The 17353-nt window shown below is 43.2% G+C and overlaps 1 protein-coding gene and 1 pseudogene across 1 annotated transcript; one reads left to right on the top strand and one right to left on the bottom strand.

Annotated features, from left to right (window-relative positions):
* The first annotated feature begins 5814 nt into the window (after nt 1-5814).
* Nucleotides 5815-16919, top strand: Slfn14 (schlafen family member 14). Its single transcript, XM_028772473.1, has 5 exons — nt 5815-5841; nt 8290-9356; nt 10773-10904; nt 12138-12852; nt 15626-16919. Exons 2-5 carry the CDS (start codon nt 8330-8332, stop codon nt 16446-16448), a joined length of 2697 nt encoding a protein of 898 aa, XP_028628306.1. The 5' UTR covers nt 5815-5841; nt 8290-8329; the 3' UTR covers nt 16449-16919.
* Nucleotides 13129-13465, bottom strand: LOC114625183 (annotated as a pseudogene).
* Nucleotides 16920-17353: the final 434 nt, after the last annotated feature.

Here is a 17353-nt window from a genome sequence, read left to right as displayed (position 1 = left end):
TTCAGGTTTGAGTCCAGGATGATATTTTTAGTAAACACTCCAGGAACAATTCTGAGTCACTGCAAAGTTTAAGGACTCCTATGTTAGTATTATTGACATGGTAGGAGATTAGAAAGACAGGCTGAGTCTTTGCTAAGAGCACAAACTGGTTGGATACAGACTTCAGGATACTTGGAGTGGTGGGAGACTGAATATTTCAGAGGCCAAGTAATGAAGTGACCAGCGTAATAGTTAAGGAAACAGTGTACGCGTGTGTTCAGAGTGGGACGATGTAAACTCCTCAAAACTGATCTTAAGGCTGAGAAGAGCCTAATCGGTTGTGGGAATGGAGAGGTGGCAAATGAGGATCGTGATGATCGACTGATGGGGGTGGGCAAAGGGTCTTGAAGAATCAAAGGGAGAGTAGGAAGGAACAAAATGTTGCCTATACCACGCCATTCAAGTCTGGTCTAAGATCATCCTTAACCCTTGTAGTTGAAGGACAGCAAAGAGAGCCTGATTTATCCTTCTCTCTTCTGTCTCCATTCTCCATTTGACTCTAGTCATTTAGGATTCTCCTTAGGGCAGTGCATCCATAGCTAGCTCTCTGGAGTGGCTCTTGGGTACATTCGTCCTGTGCAAGCACACACACAAGAAAAGATTAGAGAAATACTAAGAAACATGAACTTTCGATTCGTCAGTCTCCCTTCTGCAAAGAAAAAAAAAAGGTTACTAATAGTGCGTAACTCATAGAACAGTTATAAGATACATGAGGGGCGATGTCTACTGCCTTGTATGCTCGTTGAGCTTCTGAGTTAATACATGATTTCTCTCTGTAGCTTATGGATGGGACACGTGTTATTCTCCCAGCTATCCATAAGGTAGTGTCACAGATTGAGAGTAGATGGGCTTTGGATTCAGAAAGGCCAATGCTCAAATCCAAGTTCTGCTCAGTTCTACCAAGGATGGGTAACCTTGAGCTTCATCATGTTGAACTGTTTTGCCATTTTTGGGCAATGAAACTAACCCATGTCTTTTAAGTTATTAGGATGACATGAGAAAATAAAAGATGCACATTTGGCCTGAATAAGGCAGTCACTAACTGGAAGTTTTTATTTTAGCAGGAAAAGATGGCTGTGTTTGAAACATAGTAAGCAGTTGCTCAATAGCTGATTACTAATGTTGACATTATATGGCCAGGGCCATACATGGATGAATCTTTATGTGTATCACCTCACTTCTTTCTCATATACTAGAGAAGGCAGCATTAACTTTGATTTGCACAGGACAGTTCTGAGGCTTAGGCAAGCTTAACCAAAATCTACTAACCAGAATATGGCAGAGCTAGGATTTAAACACCCTAGGTACCCCCAGAGTAGCTCGTTGACTGAAAGAATGAATGTAAAGAAACTCACCCAGAGTTAGGTAATCTCCAGGACCATTAATCTTGGTAACTGGACTATTTATTCCTTTCCAGACATCTCTGAAAGCCCTGAGGGTGAGGTGGAGACAGAGAGCTCAAGACACGAGTCCTTTCCTTCATGAGTCCTCTGACACCCTGTCTGCTGTGCATGTGGGCTGTGCCATAACTACCACTGTTGATAAGCAGAAATTCAGGAAGGATACATCATGAATAAACTGGGGACTCTAGTTCTTAGATAATCATCACCAGCATGAACAGATAATTTTTCCAACATTTAAGAAAACATGCTTCCCAAGCTCCTGGTTTCAAGTTGTTTTGTATCAAGAAAATGTGATTTGCTGAGATAAAAGCCAAGATATGAGGTCTTCCCTGGCCTGAGAAACTATATCCAAGAGAATTAAAACTAAGGAGGTTTATTCCCATTCATTTATCTTCCATTATTACTCTTTCTAATGATTTGAAACAACAACAACAACAACAACAACAACACACACACACACACACACACACACACACACACACCTGCCACCAATAGTGTATTGCAGAAGAGTAAGAGGGGAACCACAGGGGCTGGAGAGATGGCTCAGTGGTTAAGAGCACTGACTGATCTTCCAGAGGTCCTGAGTTCAGTTCCCAGCAACCACATGGTGGCTCACAATCATCTGTAATGTGATCCGATTCCCTCTTCTGGTGTCTGAAGACAGCTACAATGTACTCAGATACATAAAATAAATAAATCTTAAAAAAGGGGGGGGGGACAACAACCCACCCAGTTCTCAGCAACCTGCCCCAAATAGTATTCTTCTGTTACTGTAAAGGAAAAGAAGGTACTGAAGAAGACTTCTGATGTTTAAAGCCCTCAAATGACCCAGAATCCGTGTTGAATCATTTGAATTAGACGAACCTGGTTTTAAGTCCTGGTTTCTTGTTACATAATCGCAGCTTCTGAGTGATATATATAGCATTTCCAAGGCAGCCCCTAGCATTTAATAAACACATTTCTAGTAAAAAGTGGTCATTTTTATCTCACTAGAGATAGGTAAGGGTGTTTTTTTCAGTGTGAAGGTGAGGCTGGGCATTAAGATTGGTAGGTGGTAGGTCCAAGGTGAGACTGAATTTAGAAGTGAAATAAGTAAAAAAAAGTTTAAATTCAAGCTGAGAGCAGACCGTACTATGTTGCTGGGATGATCGTGTAGCTTTGTATCCGTTCTGCTTCCTTCCTTGGAAGCTCCATTCAGACCAACATGGGCAAAGAATAATCAGCAATCAGAAGTTCTCAGGTTAGCAGCCTCAAGCAATAACAACAACAATAGTATAATATAAGGGTGTCCAGAAGCCTCCTTAAGAATGTCATTTCATCAAAATGAATTGGAGCAGAGACATTGAGTTCAGTCTTTATTTTTGTTTTCAGATGGTCTCACGTAGCCTATCCTAGTTACTTTTCTACTGGTGTGAAAGAACACTAAGGCAGCTTGTAGAAGTAATAATGTACTGGGGGCTTACATTTTCAGAAGATGAGACTATGACCATCATGGTGTGGAGCATGGGAGCTGACAGGCAGGCGGGCATGGTGCTGGAGCAGCAGCTGAGAGCTTATATCCCTATCCACAAGCAGTAAGCAGAGAGAGCTAAGTGGGAATGGTCTGAAACCATTAAAGGCCATCCCAGTGACACCTCCTCCAAGAAAGCCACACCTCCTAATCCTTTTCAAACAGTTCCACCAGCTGGGGACCAAGTATTCAAATCTATGCGTCTGTATTCTCGTTCAACCCACTGCATAGCTATAGCTGGTTTTGAGTAGTGATCCTTACTCCACCATCCAAGTGTTGTTATTATAGATGTACACCACCACCCCTGTTTTACTGACTTAATTTAGGGATGTGGTTTATTTTCCTGCATCTGTCATAACAAATTACCACAGACCTGGTGGCTTAAACGACAAAAATGTGTGGGGTATTTTTATTTTGAAGATTTGTTTTTGTTGTATGTGCACAGGTATTTTGGTTACATGTATGCCTGTGCACCACGTTCATATGTGATGTCTGAAGATGTCAGAAGGAGGTATTGGATTCCCTGGAACTAGAGTTATGGATGCTGGTGAGCCGCCAAGTAGGTAGGTATCTGAGAACTGATTCAAGGACCGAAATACTCCCAACCACTAAGACACATCTCTAGTCTCAATAGGTTTTTCTTTCTTGTTTTTTTTTTTTAAAGCCTTTAAAATGACTGATTTTTATTTTATGTGTATGGACATTTTGCCTACATGTACGTCTGTGTGAGGGTGTTAGAGCCCCTGGAAATGGAGGTACAGACAGTTGTGATCCGCCATATGGTTGCTGGAAATTGAACCTGGGTCCTCTGGAAGAGCAGTCAAGTGTTCTTAACTGCTGAGCCATCATCTCTCCAGTCTCTCTCTCTCTCTCTCTCTCTCTCTCTCTCTCTCTCTCTCTCTCTCTCTCTCTCTCCTCCTTCCTTCCCTCCCTCCCTCCCTCCCTTATACCCTCCCTCTCACCCTCTCTCTAATAGCAAGAGGTTCAACAGCAGTTCCACCAGGCTGAAATCAAAGGAGAAACCATGCCTGGTGCTAGAAATTTAGCCAACTACATAAGGCAAGTGAATTCATTGAACTTGGCGGAGAACCTACAACTGCCACTTTACTAAACCAGCATAATTCCTAACTACATTCTAAATATTTATCCTTATAGCCACATATAAGCAGAGGTCTCACTTATCAGAGAACTGTCTCCTTGCAACAGATGGAGATCATTACAGAAATCCACAATCGATCTGCAGAGAACTATCCACCATGTGATGCCCAGCTACAGCTGCTACATCTACAACACAACTGCACGTCAGGCTCAGGGGTCACAGCAGAAGAGATGGGGCAGAAAGACTGTAAGGATCAGAAGAACGGGAAGTCTGATGTGAGATTGCATCTCCCAGAAGTGTAAAAGAAGCTTTACCTGTAGAGTTTCACCAGCATGCTGCCTGGACAAGGACAACATGGACAGACATGTTGATATGGAAGGGGGAATCTCATGGAGCCTCAACCATAAAGAAGAAACTACAGACAACTAAGAAACACTAAGAGCCAGAGCAATAGTCTTCCTTGGGGAAGAGCTTACAAATTAGTTATCCAGTACCAAGTGGTCAGAGCTGAAATCATATACATATAAGTCTGGACTGATCAAGTTGTATTTATGTATTTAGGAGGGTGTGAATGCTAACAAAGAAAGGCCATGAATTTGAGAGAGAGCAAGGGAAGGGTAACATGGGAAAGTTAGAAGGCGAAAGAGAAGGGGGAAATGATGTAGTTATATTTTGATTAAAAAATTAAAAAGAAAGTGTAGTGTATAGATACAGTGGAATATTTTGGTTCATAAAGAACAATACTATATAATTTGCAGGAAATGGATACAGTTGGAGATAATCCTAATAAGAAAATTAAGCCAACCTCAGACAAATATTATATGTTTTCTCTCATTCCTGGTTCCTAGGTTATATACAAATATATAAAATCAGTTATGTATATATGACATAAAAGCTTTCAGGTAGGTAGAGGGGCAAGAAAAAAAGAGGCTAGGGAGGAGGGGCGAATATGTCCAACATATAATATATATGTGTATAAAAACTTTAAAAAGTCCGGGCAGTGGTGGCACACACCTTTAATCCCAGCACTTGGGAGGCAGAGGCAGGTGGATTTCTGAGTTCGAGAGTTCGAGGCTAGCCTGGTCTACAGAGTGAGTTCTAGGACAGCCAAGGGCTACACAGAGAAACCCTGTCTCGAAAAAAAACAAAATAAATAAATAAATAAATAAAAATTTTAAAAAGTAAGTAAGTAATATACAAAAAGAATCATTAATGAAATAAGCTAGCATTGATCACAATGAATATTACAGAATAGCCTAATTTAAAATGAGTACAGCTTGATCTTTGATTCCAGCACCCTGGAAACAGTGGCAAGGGAAATCTCTGTGAGTCTGAGGCCAGCCTGGTCTACATAGAGAGTTCTGGGCCAACACAGGCTGTGTAGTGAGACCCTACTTCAAAAACTTAAAATAAAATGAGCTCAGAGCTTTGCAAACAAATTTAGCCAACAAACAGATGCTTGTGTTCTGTGTGGAAGGGGTGCTCATCCCTTTTAGAAGATGGAAACTGAACTCTGGCTGCTTGTTTTGAAAACCCCCATGTTCCCTCACTCCAAGGACCTGATTCATTCCCTGACGCCTTAGTTTGCTAATCAACCATGACATAGACTCTTCTCCAGTCCTTATCAGCCTTCCTCAGTGGGTCAATGTTATGAAGGCTAAGGGAGTCTGGCAGAGTTCCGGTTCCTCCCAGGCAGATATCACAGGGCAGCAGGGCGCTAAACACAAGACAAACATCTCACCCAGAGCCAGATGAGGAGCTGAAGCACCCAGAGGAAACGAGAGCACCAGGTAAAGAACTGTTTTTCTAAATTTCATCACTATTTTGGGCACCATTCAAGTTGGAGAGTTTGAAGGATTGGGTGTATATAACAGCAAGGAGAACTTTGTTAAGGAAGATGAGTGAGGCATTCCCAAACTTGTGGAAAGGATGCTGGACCTAGAACCTCAGAACACTGCTGTCTCATAGCAGCTATAAGCATCCCAGTGACATCAATGAGACTTGGGAGCCATGAGACCATACACTGTGCTAGCCCAAAGTCACTTAGGTGTGTGGTATAGGTCTCACCAATGAAGGTCACCAGGAAGGCAAACAGAAAAGAAGAAGCCATTTCTAACAGAGCCCCAGATCAGGGAATGGAACTGCTTCGGACGATCACTAGTCACTGGAGGGAGCCAAGGGGCTGGGTGGGAAGGTTTTTGGACATGAGAATATTGCAAAGAGACTTTAGAGCCAGCAAGATCCTTGCATTAGGAAGGTCTCTAAAAATCCCTTCTAAGCTGGGCATTGATGGAACACCACCAGCACTTGGGAGACAGAGACAGGTGGAACTCTGTGATTTCAAGTGGAACCTGAATTATAGAGCTATTTCCAGGACAGCTAGGGCTACACAGAAAAGCCCTATATGTAAAACAACAAAGAAAGACCATGAATCTGAGATGGGGGGTGGGTGGTGGGTGGGGGGAACAGGTAACATAGGGAACTTTCCCTAAGGGGCCATCAAACAGCAAATTATGTGTATCCATGGAAGAGGCTGCCAAACTAAGAACCAGTCGCCCATGTGATTCTAGCATGCTTGAGGGAAGGTTACTAAAGAGGAAGCTGGTGACAGGTTAGGGTGCAGGTCTAGCTGCAGGCAGCTTTCTTCTCTGACAGTAAACAAGCTCTGCAGGCCCTCTTCAGGCAGACAGCACATGGGTCCTCTTACCCAAAGGAAGACTGTTGGCTTCAGTTAATAAGCAAAAGTTCTGTTTTGCAGTTAATCAACAGTTAAAAGAGATCCTTCTGAAATATTTTTTTTTCAGAGTTGTGATTTTAATTTAGATGGCTGTTCTCTAGTCTTAAAAAAAAAAAAAGGTTGTTGGTCACAATTTAGCAAACAGGCCCCAAAGGCTTAGCCTCTTTTCCAAATCTTAGAGACCCTATAGTAACAGGCAAAACTAGAAAGAAAGGCGAATTCCTGCCTCATATCACAGTGTCTGTGACAAATTCACACAGTCTGCAAACATAGATGTGGAAAGAGCTAAAGCAATGTCTGCATTTGATTATCAATCGCATTCTTTTAAGAGTAGAATAGTCTTTAAGACTATACACACACATTATATACATATATATGTATATGTATATATTATACATATATGTATATAATATTATACATACATATATATAATATTGTATGAGTTTATATACTTCCCATTTTGTTTGCTTATCTGAAACAGGATCTCATGTAGTCAAGGCTGGCACTGAACTTACTATAGCCAAGGATGTCTTGGAGCTGCTGATCCTCTGGCCTCTGCCTCCCAAGTGTTGGGATTACAGATGTGTGTACCCATATATCTGGCCTCAAAGTCTTGATCCTCCTGCCTCAGCCTCCTGAGTGCCAGGATTATAGGCTTGTGCTACCGTGCCCAGCTTGATGTTTCTTTTCTTTTCTTTTTTAAAAAGATTTATTTATCTTATGTAAATACAACATTACTCTCTTCAGGCATACCAGAACAGGGCATCAGGCCCCATTGCAGATGGTTGTGAGTCACCATATGGTTCCTGGGAATTGAACTCAGGTCCTCTGGAAGAGCAGTCAGTGCTCTTAACCGCTGAGCCATCTCTCCAGCCCTCGATGTTTATTTTCATAGTAAGACCTACCACACACAACCCCAAATTCTACTTCCTCTGTTTTCCACCGCTTCTTTTCTTAGCCCTTTGAATTTTGAATAAAGTCACTGATGTCAGCTTCTAGTTCTGCACATCCTCTAATAGCTCACTTAGCTCCTGTGCTAACCCACCCCCCTTATATCTGGACTCAGTGTTGCTGCTTCCCAACTTTAAGTGGAAATGGGATGGAATCTTCAGTCATTTTTTTCCATTATGGAAACTATTGTGTTTTAATCTTTTGTTGAAAAGTCTGTTTGGCAAAACTGTCCAAAACCGATGCTAGCAAAGACTACTTTCAAAGCTGGCGGCCAGTGAGAAAGATCCGCAATCCCAGTTCCTCAAGAGTCTGAGACAGCAGGACCCGTCTGAAAACAGTGAGCAAGGAGAAGGCTGAGGATGTGACTAGTGGAGGAGTGCTCGTTGCCCAGCATGGGGAAGGCTGGAGGATCAGTTCCCGTTGCCACCTACGTATCTTTTAAAAGATTATATGCAATGTTAAAATGTATCTCCATAACTGTATATCCTTGAAGAAAATATTCTGTGCTCTGAACTTCTCACTAATACCAAAACATCTCTGTCTTGGTTAGTTCTAGGAACACCTTCTTGTTATTGTTGGGAGTGCAGAAAATGCCCTATGCGGAGATCACTGTGAATCTCGGCAAAGTGACGTTGGGAGAAGAGAACCGGAAGGAGATGACCAACAGTTGTTTGAAAAGGCACGAGAATTCGAGTATCATCCAGGCTGTATGCGCACTGCTGAATTCTGGGGGAGGTGTGATCAAAGCCGAGATCCAAGACAAAAGCTATAGTTACAGATGCCACGGCCTGGGGCAGGATTTGGAAACTTCCTTTCAAAAGCTCCTCCCATCGGGTTCACAGAAGCACCTCGACTACATGCAACAGAACCACGATCTCCTGATTTTTGTGAAGTCATGGAGCCCAGATGCCTCCAGCCTTCCACTGAAGATCTGCAGCTTACGCTCCAATTTATATCAGAGAGCTGTGACCTCTGCAATCAACTTGTGTGCCACCAGTGCCCTAGAGCTTCTCAGAGAGAAAGAGTCTAGAGCCCAAAGAGGTTCCCCTAGGTTGCATTCTCAAGACCACATCCTCAGCAGAACCATTCAGGAAGAGGAAGATATTAAGATGTGTGCCTTGGAATTTTTTACAAAAGATAAACTCAATTATAAGGAGAAGCTTAGCTTCACAGAGTCAACACATGTTGAGTTCAAAAGGTTTACCACCAAAAAGATTGTCCCTCGGATTAAAGAGACACTGGCTCACTATGTTTCTGCATTTGCCAATACTCAGGGGGGATACCTAATCATTGGGGTTGATGATAAGAGCAAAGAAGTGTTTGGATGTAAGAAAGAAAAGGTGAACCCCGACTCACTAAAAACTGAAATAAAAAACTGCATAGAAAAGTTGCCCACATACCACTTCTGTCGTGAAAAGCCCAAGGTGAATTTCACAACCAAAATTTTGAAAGTTTACCAAAAAGAGGCTCTGTATGGTTTTGTCTGTGTGGTTCAAGTAGAGCCCTTCTGTTGTGTCGTGTTTGCAGAGGACCCTGATTCCTGGATCATGGAGAACAATATTGTCACAAGGCTGAAGGTTCCACAATGGGTAGAAATGATGCTGGCTACTCAGTCAGGTAAACGGAGAGGGAAAGCATTGCTGAGGTTGAGGGCAACGACCCTCTTCTTTCCTTTCAAGGGTATTCTGTCATCTAGTTTAGTTTAAAAATAAAAATCCCAGAAATGTGCTTTTGTTTATAAGTACTCTCCTACAGCTGTATTCTCTTTCTAATATGCTTAGTTCCAAAGACTCTGAATCTGATCTTTTTGAAGTTAAAAAATGATGGATTCCAATCTTTTGGGAGCAAGTTATCATATATCATTAGCCATGAATTAGCTAGTTCCCTTTTTGTTTTTTTGTTTTTTCGAGACAGGGTTTCTCTGTATAGCCCGGGCTGTCCTGGAACTCACTCTGTAGACCAGGCTGGCCTCGAACTCAGAAATCTACCTGCCTCTGCCTCCCAAGTGCTGGGATTAAAGGCGTGTGCCACCACCGCCCGGCTAGCTAGTTCCCTTTTTTTCCCCCTGCTATAAAACCCTGTTGACAAAAATTGGCTGATTTTCCTTGTCTAAATAGAATAGTTTCACTGGAAAAACAATCTTTAGGGAACACCATGTAAGTATGACACTGAACCATGTGTTTCCAGGGAAACTGTGTGTGTGTGTGTGTGTGTGTGTGTGTGTGTGTGCATGTGAGTGTGACAAATCCACTTCAGTAAATCTAGGAGCAAATATCTTAAGCTGTCAGTCCTGAGGCCTCACAACATGGGGAAATGAGGCAAAAGCAGATACTCTGGGGTAGGGGACCACTCTGAGGGAGGAGGGCCACTGGTGGTTTTACATCTTGTTTGGAGTCAGCCTTGGTAATGCCTATTCAACCAATAAAAGACTCACAAATATGCTCACTAACTTGCTTGCAGAATCAGATGCTCCCAATGATGTTAGTCATTACAAACTTCATGCATCATCCTTTGTCTTGTCCAAAATTTGATCTATTTCCTGTTTCCCCAGTAAGATCCTTCCCCTTTCAGTTCCATCTTACCTTGAATGGAGACTACAATCAACTATAACCATCCTTACAGCCTGGGCTGCCCTCTTTGGCCATATGGCTGCTTACAGCCCCCAAGACTTTCTCCTCTTCTCCATCCCTCCTGGAGGTGCCTGCCTCTGCCTCCCCCGTGCTGGGATTAAAGGCATGTGCCAACACCACCCCACCCTTCTCTTTCTTCTTACAGGTAACCTGGCATCCAACATTTAGGGTTGGAAGTAAACTCAGGAATCATCACCTCATGAGAGATAGAAATAACACTTGTTTGAAATGAATTACTCAGGAAGGTAAAATACTTGAGACCCACAGAGCAGTTCTTAGCTTCCTTTGCTGCCATGCACAGCTGTGTGTGGTAGTGCAGGACCACACATCTGTTGCCTGTAGAAAGAACAATGGCAGAGTTGTTTCGCTTTTGACTTTTTCCACTTTCTGTATGCTTGTTTAGATCCTTTCAGCTTTCCCGCCACCAGTGACAGCGTTCACCTGATGTCACCAGCTCTGTCTGCACCAAGAAGGCCAGCGTATCTCACAAAAGTCCTGGGATATAAGGAGACCCTGCAGCACCATTTCTTCCCAGGTACGCACATCTCTGTTTTGTTTTCGCTTGGTTTTTAAGACAGGATCTCACTCTGTCATCCAGCCCAGGTTCATGAATTCCCTCTTCGTTTCAGCGGAGGAGCTCGTTTTATGAAATAAAGCATAGCTCTGTGGTAGAGCACAGACCAGGTCCTGAGTGTGATACTCAGCACTGGAAAAGATACTCAGGCTGGGAGGAATGAATAGTGTGTAATCCAAATCATTTTTCTCAGGGAATGTCAAATGTAAGACTTAGCAGACATAATGGTCCTACAAGTACACCACACACACACACACACACACACACACACGGAGAGAGAAAAATATCTTAAATCCTAGTCCTCAATCTTGATTACAATTCCAAATACATTGAATTCTAACCACTTGCGTCTTTTATTCTTCAAAAGATAAAGCGCTGAAGTCCCTTGGGTCTCTCTCCTACGAGAACTGCGCCATGCCTTTTTAATATAGGAGTCAGAGGGTTACACATACTCACTCTAAAGCAAATTTTCTTCAGCATCAGTACTGCTAACATTTGAATTACATCAGAGGGAGTGTTCTGTCACTTATACATTGCTTGGCTGTATTCCTGGCTTCTCTTCATTAGATGCCAGGAGCCCCCTTGTGATTGTAATAATCAGAAAGTCTCTTGACATTGTCTTGGCTGGTGAGATGGCTGGATGGGTAAAGGAGCCTACCAGCAGGTTTGATACCCTGAGTTCAATCTCTGGGCCCCACAGAAGGAGAACCTTCTGTATAGAAGGAGAGAACCTACTTTTGGAAGTTGTCCTCTGACCTCTACATATACTGAACACACACACATGCACATGCACATGCACACGCACACGCGCACACACACGACCACAAGCATGCACATAATAAAATGTCTTCAGACTTCTGGCTAAGAATTGCTATTCTGAAAGAAGATTCTCACTTCCCCCAAAGTATAAGCCTCGCAGAAGGCTCTTTAAAAAAAGGAGCAGCTTCCCAGCTGCTGTGGACATCTTGGACCAGAAAAGGGCTTCAGGAGCTGTTCTCTGTAGACCTCTCCCCGACAACTTCCCTTAGAGCTAGAGTTGTGAGGCTAGAGAAACTGTTGTAACTGCCTCAGGAATGTTCTCTTCGCAACAGGAAAAACATGGTTCCGAGGCTAGAGCCGTCCTTTTCTACCAGATTACAGGAGTAGCCCTGTGCTTTTTAAAGTTTTGGTAACTTCTATTCCTTCAATTTTCAGTGACACAGGGAAACCTACAGTTTCAGCCAGAATCCCTCTGTAAGAAGCTGTTCTCAGATCATCAAGGGCTGGAAGACTTACTGAAGGCACACACACACCCTTGTTCTCATGGAATTGTGATATTGTCGAGAAGCTGGGCTGGCGATATTGGTTTATCCAGAGAAGAGGAGGTCTTATGTGATGCTCTCCTGGTAGCAGTCGGCAGCCCTCTGGTGCTCTATACAATCCTGACAGACCCCAGTTGGATTGGAAGATCAGACTATACTCAAAACACTGCCCTTCAGTTAAAGAGGAAGCTACAAACCCTTGGAGGCTACACAGGCAAAGTATGTGTCATTCCAAGGGTGATATACCTGACCAGCAGAGGGTCTGGACCTGATCAGTCCCCTGTGTACTACCCCCGTCCCTACATGCTGTCCAGCAGAGCTGAAGTGGAGAATTTGCTACAGGGCCTGGTGCTGGTCTTACTGTGCTCCAGATCTGTGCTGAGTGACCAGCTGGGCTGTGAGTTCTTCAAGCAGTGCATAGAAGAGCAAGCCAATGCCCTCTCCAGGAACCTCCAGGAAACCCGGGAACTGTTCATCCACTGCCTCCCGGGAACCAGGAAGACAGCTCTTGCCATAAAGATGGTGGAAAAAATTAAGGATGTGTTCCACTGCAAACCAAAAGAGATCCTCTATGTTTGTGAAAATGACTCCCTAAGGGATTTTGTGATGTGAGAATTTTACCATCTAAACTTTAAGAAAAAAAAAAAAGTCCTTTTGGTCACAAAAGTAATTTGTGTTTTGAGAGTAAGGTTTTGCAGTGCGTTTTCACTGTGGAAGTTAGCATAGTCTTCAGTTAACCACAGATGTGGTTGCAGTCTAGAATAGGTATTTATCATGTTCAGTCCCAAACATGCCACAGACGCTTGACATTTTTTTTTTTAGAATTTCCGTTTTATTTTTCCCAAAGCATCTTTCCTTTTGCCCTTAAGAAAGAAACCACCTCTTTACATGGGCTTTGGTGGGGGTCGTGGTGCAGCGCCAGCAGGTCTGAATCGTGGTGGGGGAGTTTGGTCCTTCCAGGCTTCACGAGATCGATTCCTGATGACCTTGCTATGCATGGCACAGCTCATGCAGTAATGCAGCTTGACATAGAGCTTGGGAAGGACGTAAGCGTCGAAGACGCTTGCTTCAGATATGTCCCTGACAGCAGCGGCTTCTACAATGTTCCAAATAGCAAACTTCTTAATGGCCTTATCCTTGGGCGCAGTTCGTACAGTGAATTGGCTGCACATGGCCGCGGCCCTTTTTGCCACGACCATTGTTTCTTCTTCTTTTGGTCATCTTGGAGCCAAGACTCGAAAGAGCAACATTTTTGTTTTTTGTTTTTTTTTTTGAGATAGGCTTTCTACTCAGTTCAAGATGGCCTTAAACTCAATCCTCCTGCCTCAGCTTCCTGAGTATTAAGATTCCAGGTCCAGTGGTGATTCTATATAAAAGTAGAAACATTTTCCCACAGTCTGTAGCCTTAGATCTAAGGAAAGTAGAAATGAACTTGTCTTAGTTTAAGTAACTTTTTGCTGGATAATTAGTGTTTTGGTTGTCCAGTTAGTCACTATATCTAGCAGGAATTTAAATTTAAATACGATTGACTTAGTTTATAAAATATCACTGGATATAAAAAAAAATCCAGCGAAACCATTTAAGTTGTTCTGCACCAGTAATTTTAGAAAACATACGAATGCAAGTACGACTGATATCGCTCGCTCTCAGTGTAGCAATTTAGACATTGTACAGTTTCCCAAAGAGGGCAAATTCACATTTTTGTTTTGGTTATAGTTATTCAAAAAAAATCTTATTGAGCAGCACCATTATGTTAGGTGTTAAATATAATGTCAGAGGAACAAAACTAACAAAAACTTTAAAAATAAACAACGTAAGTGCTGTGTTGTTGGTATTCTAATAAAGCCTGCCTCACACAGCCAGAGGTTGGTCACTCTCCAGGGAAGGAGGCTTGACTCCTAAATCATTAGGGAGCCAGGTGTGAGAGAGTAACTCCAGCGTTGCGAGATTGAACAAGGGGGTTGAGAGGTAGAGACCAGCCTGAAGTAACTGAGACCCGATATCAAAAGCAGTCAAGCATCAAGCAAGCAAACAAAAACAAACAGAAGTAAATGAGATGAGGAGGGCCCGGTAGGCAAAGAGCACAGCAAGGTCAAAGGGCACAGCAAGGTCAAAGGGCACAGTAAGGTCAAAGGGCACAGCAAGGTCAAAGGGCACAGTAAGGTCAAAGACAGAGAACTGCCAGAAAACAAAGGATCTAACTTAAGTAGAACCAGGGTGTGGGCATACTGGTGATGTTGGAACAACACACACACAGATGCTAGATTATGTAGGAAACTGTGCTACGGACCATGCACATTATTAAGTGGCTAAATTTTTAAAATTTACCAGTTAAAACCCTAGTTGTCAGATACACATCGAACTCCTACTGTGAGGAAGGGATGGAGACAGCGGAAAAACCAGAGCTGTTCCTCCAGAGCCACCCAGACCAGGCCTGAAGAGAAGGAATGGAGTTACGAGTTACGAGTCAAAGCACAGAGGGCAAGCCCAGGACCTGTATCATAAAATCCGTGTGATGTGGATCCAACTTAGAGAAGCCAAGAAGTAACCAAATGTGGAAAGCGTATCTGTGTAGCATATATGCACACCACAGTGTACCACACAAGGAAAGTGGGCCTGAGAGAGGTCGAGCCAAGCGGCTTTTAAATTTTAAAATTTTTTAAATTTTTAAATTTTTTAAATTTTTAAATTTTTAATTTTTTTAAATTAAAAAATTTTTTCCCCTTTTTAGGTTTCTTGAAGGAAGTCAGCAATTGGCTGAGTCTTATCAAAACTCAAAGGTCTTTCTGATCTTGTATGACAAATGAAGTAACAAAACTTGCTTTAGACAATATTTGAATTGACTCATACCTGTTCTGCATGTATAGATCGTGAGGTGCCTGGAGGAGAAGATGGGTTCCTAATTCCAAAAGGGCAAGTTAGAGAAGTAGGAACGTGCGTGAGTTACTTTTGAGATTCACTTTAGCTGCCAAACATCACAGTTGGACCAGTAGAAATAACAAGATTTCCTAACTTTTTTTTTTTTTAGATCAAGTATTGCTATGTAGGCCAGATTGACCTATAGTCATTATGTAGCCCAGGCTGGCCTTGGATTCAGGATCCCCAGCGTCCTGAGTGATGGGTTTATAGGTAAAAACCACTAGACTATCTATATAACTACTTTGTAGTAAAATTTCACATGAAGATTTATTTAACCAAATAATCTCTAAACTCTGCATTCTGTCAGGCACCTTGGAAGCAGAGTGCTTTGGTTGTACTTCCTCTATTAGTGGATTGGTCTGCCAAGGAGAATTAGCCTCTATTTCCAATGCAAAGAGTAAGGATAGCTCGCGCTATCTTTGTTTCTATGCCTGAGACCCGTTTTCTCCTTCCTGGTTTCAGGCAACAAGCCACCTGCCGAGCTGTGACCCGGAGAACCTTCATGAGGGAAGAGTTCCCAAAGATTAAACACATAGTGATGGATGAAACTGAGAATTTCTGCAGTAGACATGGTGACTGGTACAGGAAGGCTAAGAGCACCACCCATCCAAAAGCAAACAAGGCTGCAAATGAACGCCTTCACCACGGGATACTCTGGCTTTTTCTGGATCCTTTCCAAATCCGGCACGCAGATGTTAGTGGCCTTCCAGCTCCTTCCGCTCGGTTTCCTCGAAAAATGATCACCAATGAGATCCATTGTGCTGTGGAAATTGCTAAGGTCCTGAAAGGTGAAATGAAGAGGATGCAAGAAAACCCTGCCTCCAGCGGCTCTCCAGACACCCTGGCAATGTTCCAAGACGCTCCCTACGAGGAAGCGATGTGTGCTCGGGCTCTGCCTGGCGTGTGTGAGATCAGGGCTAACTTGACACCAGAACAAATAGCCAACTATGTGGCAGAAAAATGTCACAGCCTGTTCCGCGAGGGCTATCTGCCCCAAGACATAGCAATTCTGTACAGGAGACGGGAAGACAGAGGGCAGTATAGGGATGTGTTGCTAAGAGCAATGGCCCATGGGACAACGGAGGTCACCTTCAATAGCGCTGCTGATGTTTGCGCTGATGGCATCATTTTAGACAGTGTCGAGCAGTTCTCAGGCATGGTAAGGAATATTGTGTTTGGGCTTAGTCCCGAATCTGTGCACTCAGAAGGCATTCATAAACTCTGCTTTGCCTCAAGAGCCATTAAACACCTCTACTTGCTGTATGGAGGGAGGACAACTTTCTGAAACTATTATAAATAATACAGGAAGCCAAACAAGAACACTCTCCTCCCAAATCGACGGTAGCTCCTTTTTAATATTTCAAGTGAATGAATGAAGGCAGATCGTTATGGCCTGGAGCTGCAGAGATGTGTTTTGGGAATGGGTCACCCCACTCGCTGCGGCTGAACCCTTTGCTCAATCCACTTCTTTTTCCCAGTGGCAAGATAAGTATGATGGATTGATTCTCTGCCTCCAATTTTCCCATCTCAATCCAGCTTTCATTCTGTCACCCAAAGAGCCTAAACCAGAATGCCAATTTTGTGAAATTCTTTTCTCCAGGGAGTTCCTGCAGCCCTCGGACAGGATCTGTTTCTGAGGATCTCCATTGTATTTACTTCCTCTCCTGACCCCATCCTTGATCGCGCCTCTGACTCCCAGCATTTCTAATGTATTCCCTGATCATTAGCTGTTTTGGGAGTGATGGTAGGACATCCTTTAGACCAACTACTTGGATTGGGTGTCTTGAAGGCAGCACCTGGGCTAGCATCTCTTGCTGGCTATGGGGCTCAAGCTTTACAGGGCCAGGCTTATTGTTTTGTTTTGTTTTTCATCAAGTCTAGGTTAGCCTGTTGGGGTTGGCTTTCTGCCATCCAAGGTCACAGAAGACAAACATGTGAGTGAAAGAATCACTCAGTTTCCTTACAGTGTGAACTATGTTAGTCAGTGGACTTGGGGTGTTTTGCTAATTTGTACATTCATCAAGAACATAGGAAGCCATGTGGTATGAGCAGAGCCTTACAGTAAGAGTAGCTGGAAGGGCAGCCTGAACCTGCAGCCTGCTGTGCTAGGCATGGACTGAACAGAAGAATCCCTGGCAATCAACCAGCCAATCCAAGTCTCGTCTCTTCTCTCCCCTCCCCTCCCCTCCC

Source organism: Grammomys surdaster, unplaced genomic scaffold (genome assembly GCF_004785775.1).
Source record: "Grammomys surdaster isolate TR1022 unplaced genomic scaffold, NIH_TR_1.0 213, whole genome shotgun sequence".
Lineage (NCBI taxonomy): Eukaryota > Metazoa > Chordata > Mammalia > Rodentia > Muridae > Grammomys > Grammomys surdaster.
The sequence above is the reverse complement of the archived record's forward strand: the minus strand, read 5'-3'. Positions and strand labels throughout refer to the sequence as shown.

What these genes read in the sequence shown, in the direction of transcription:
- Slfn14 (XM_028772473.1), top strand. Translation starts at nt 8,330, where the DNA reads ATGCCCTATGCGGAGATCACTGTGAATCTCGGCAAAGTGACGTTGGGA. An exon ending in GCAGCACCATTTCTTCCCAG is followed by an intron (nt 10,905 to 12,137) that starts GTACGCACATCT and finishes TTCAATTTTCAG; the next exon opens with TGACACAGGGAAACCTACAG. An exon ending in TCCCTAAGGGATTTTGTGAT is followed by an intron (nt 12,853 to 15,625) that starts GTGAGAATTTTA and finishes TCCTGGTTTCAG; the next exon opens with GCAACAAGCCACCTGCCGAG.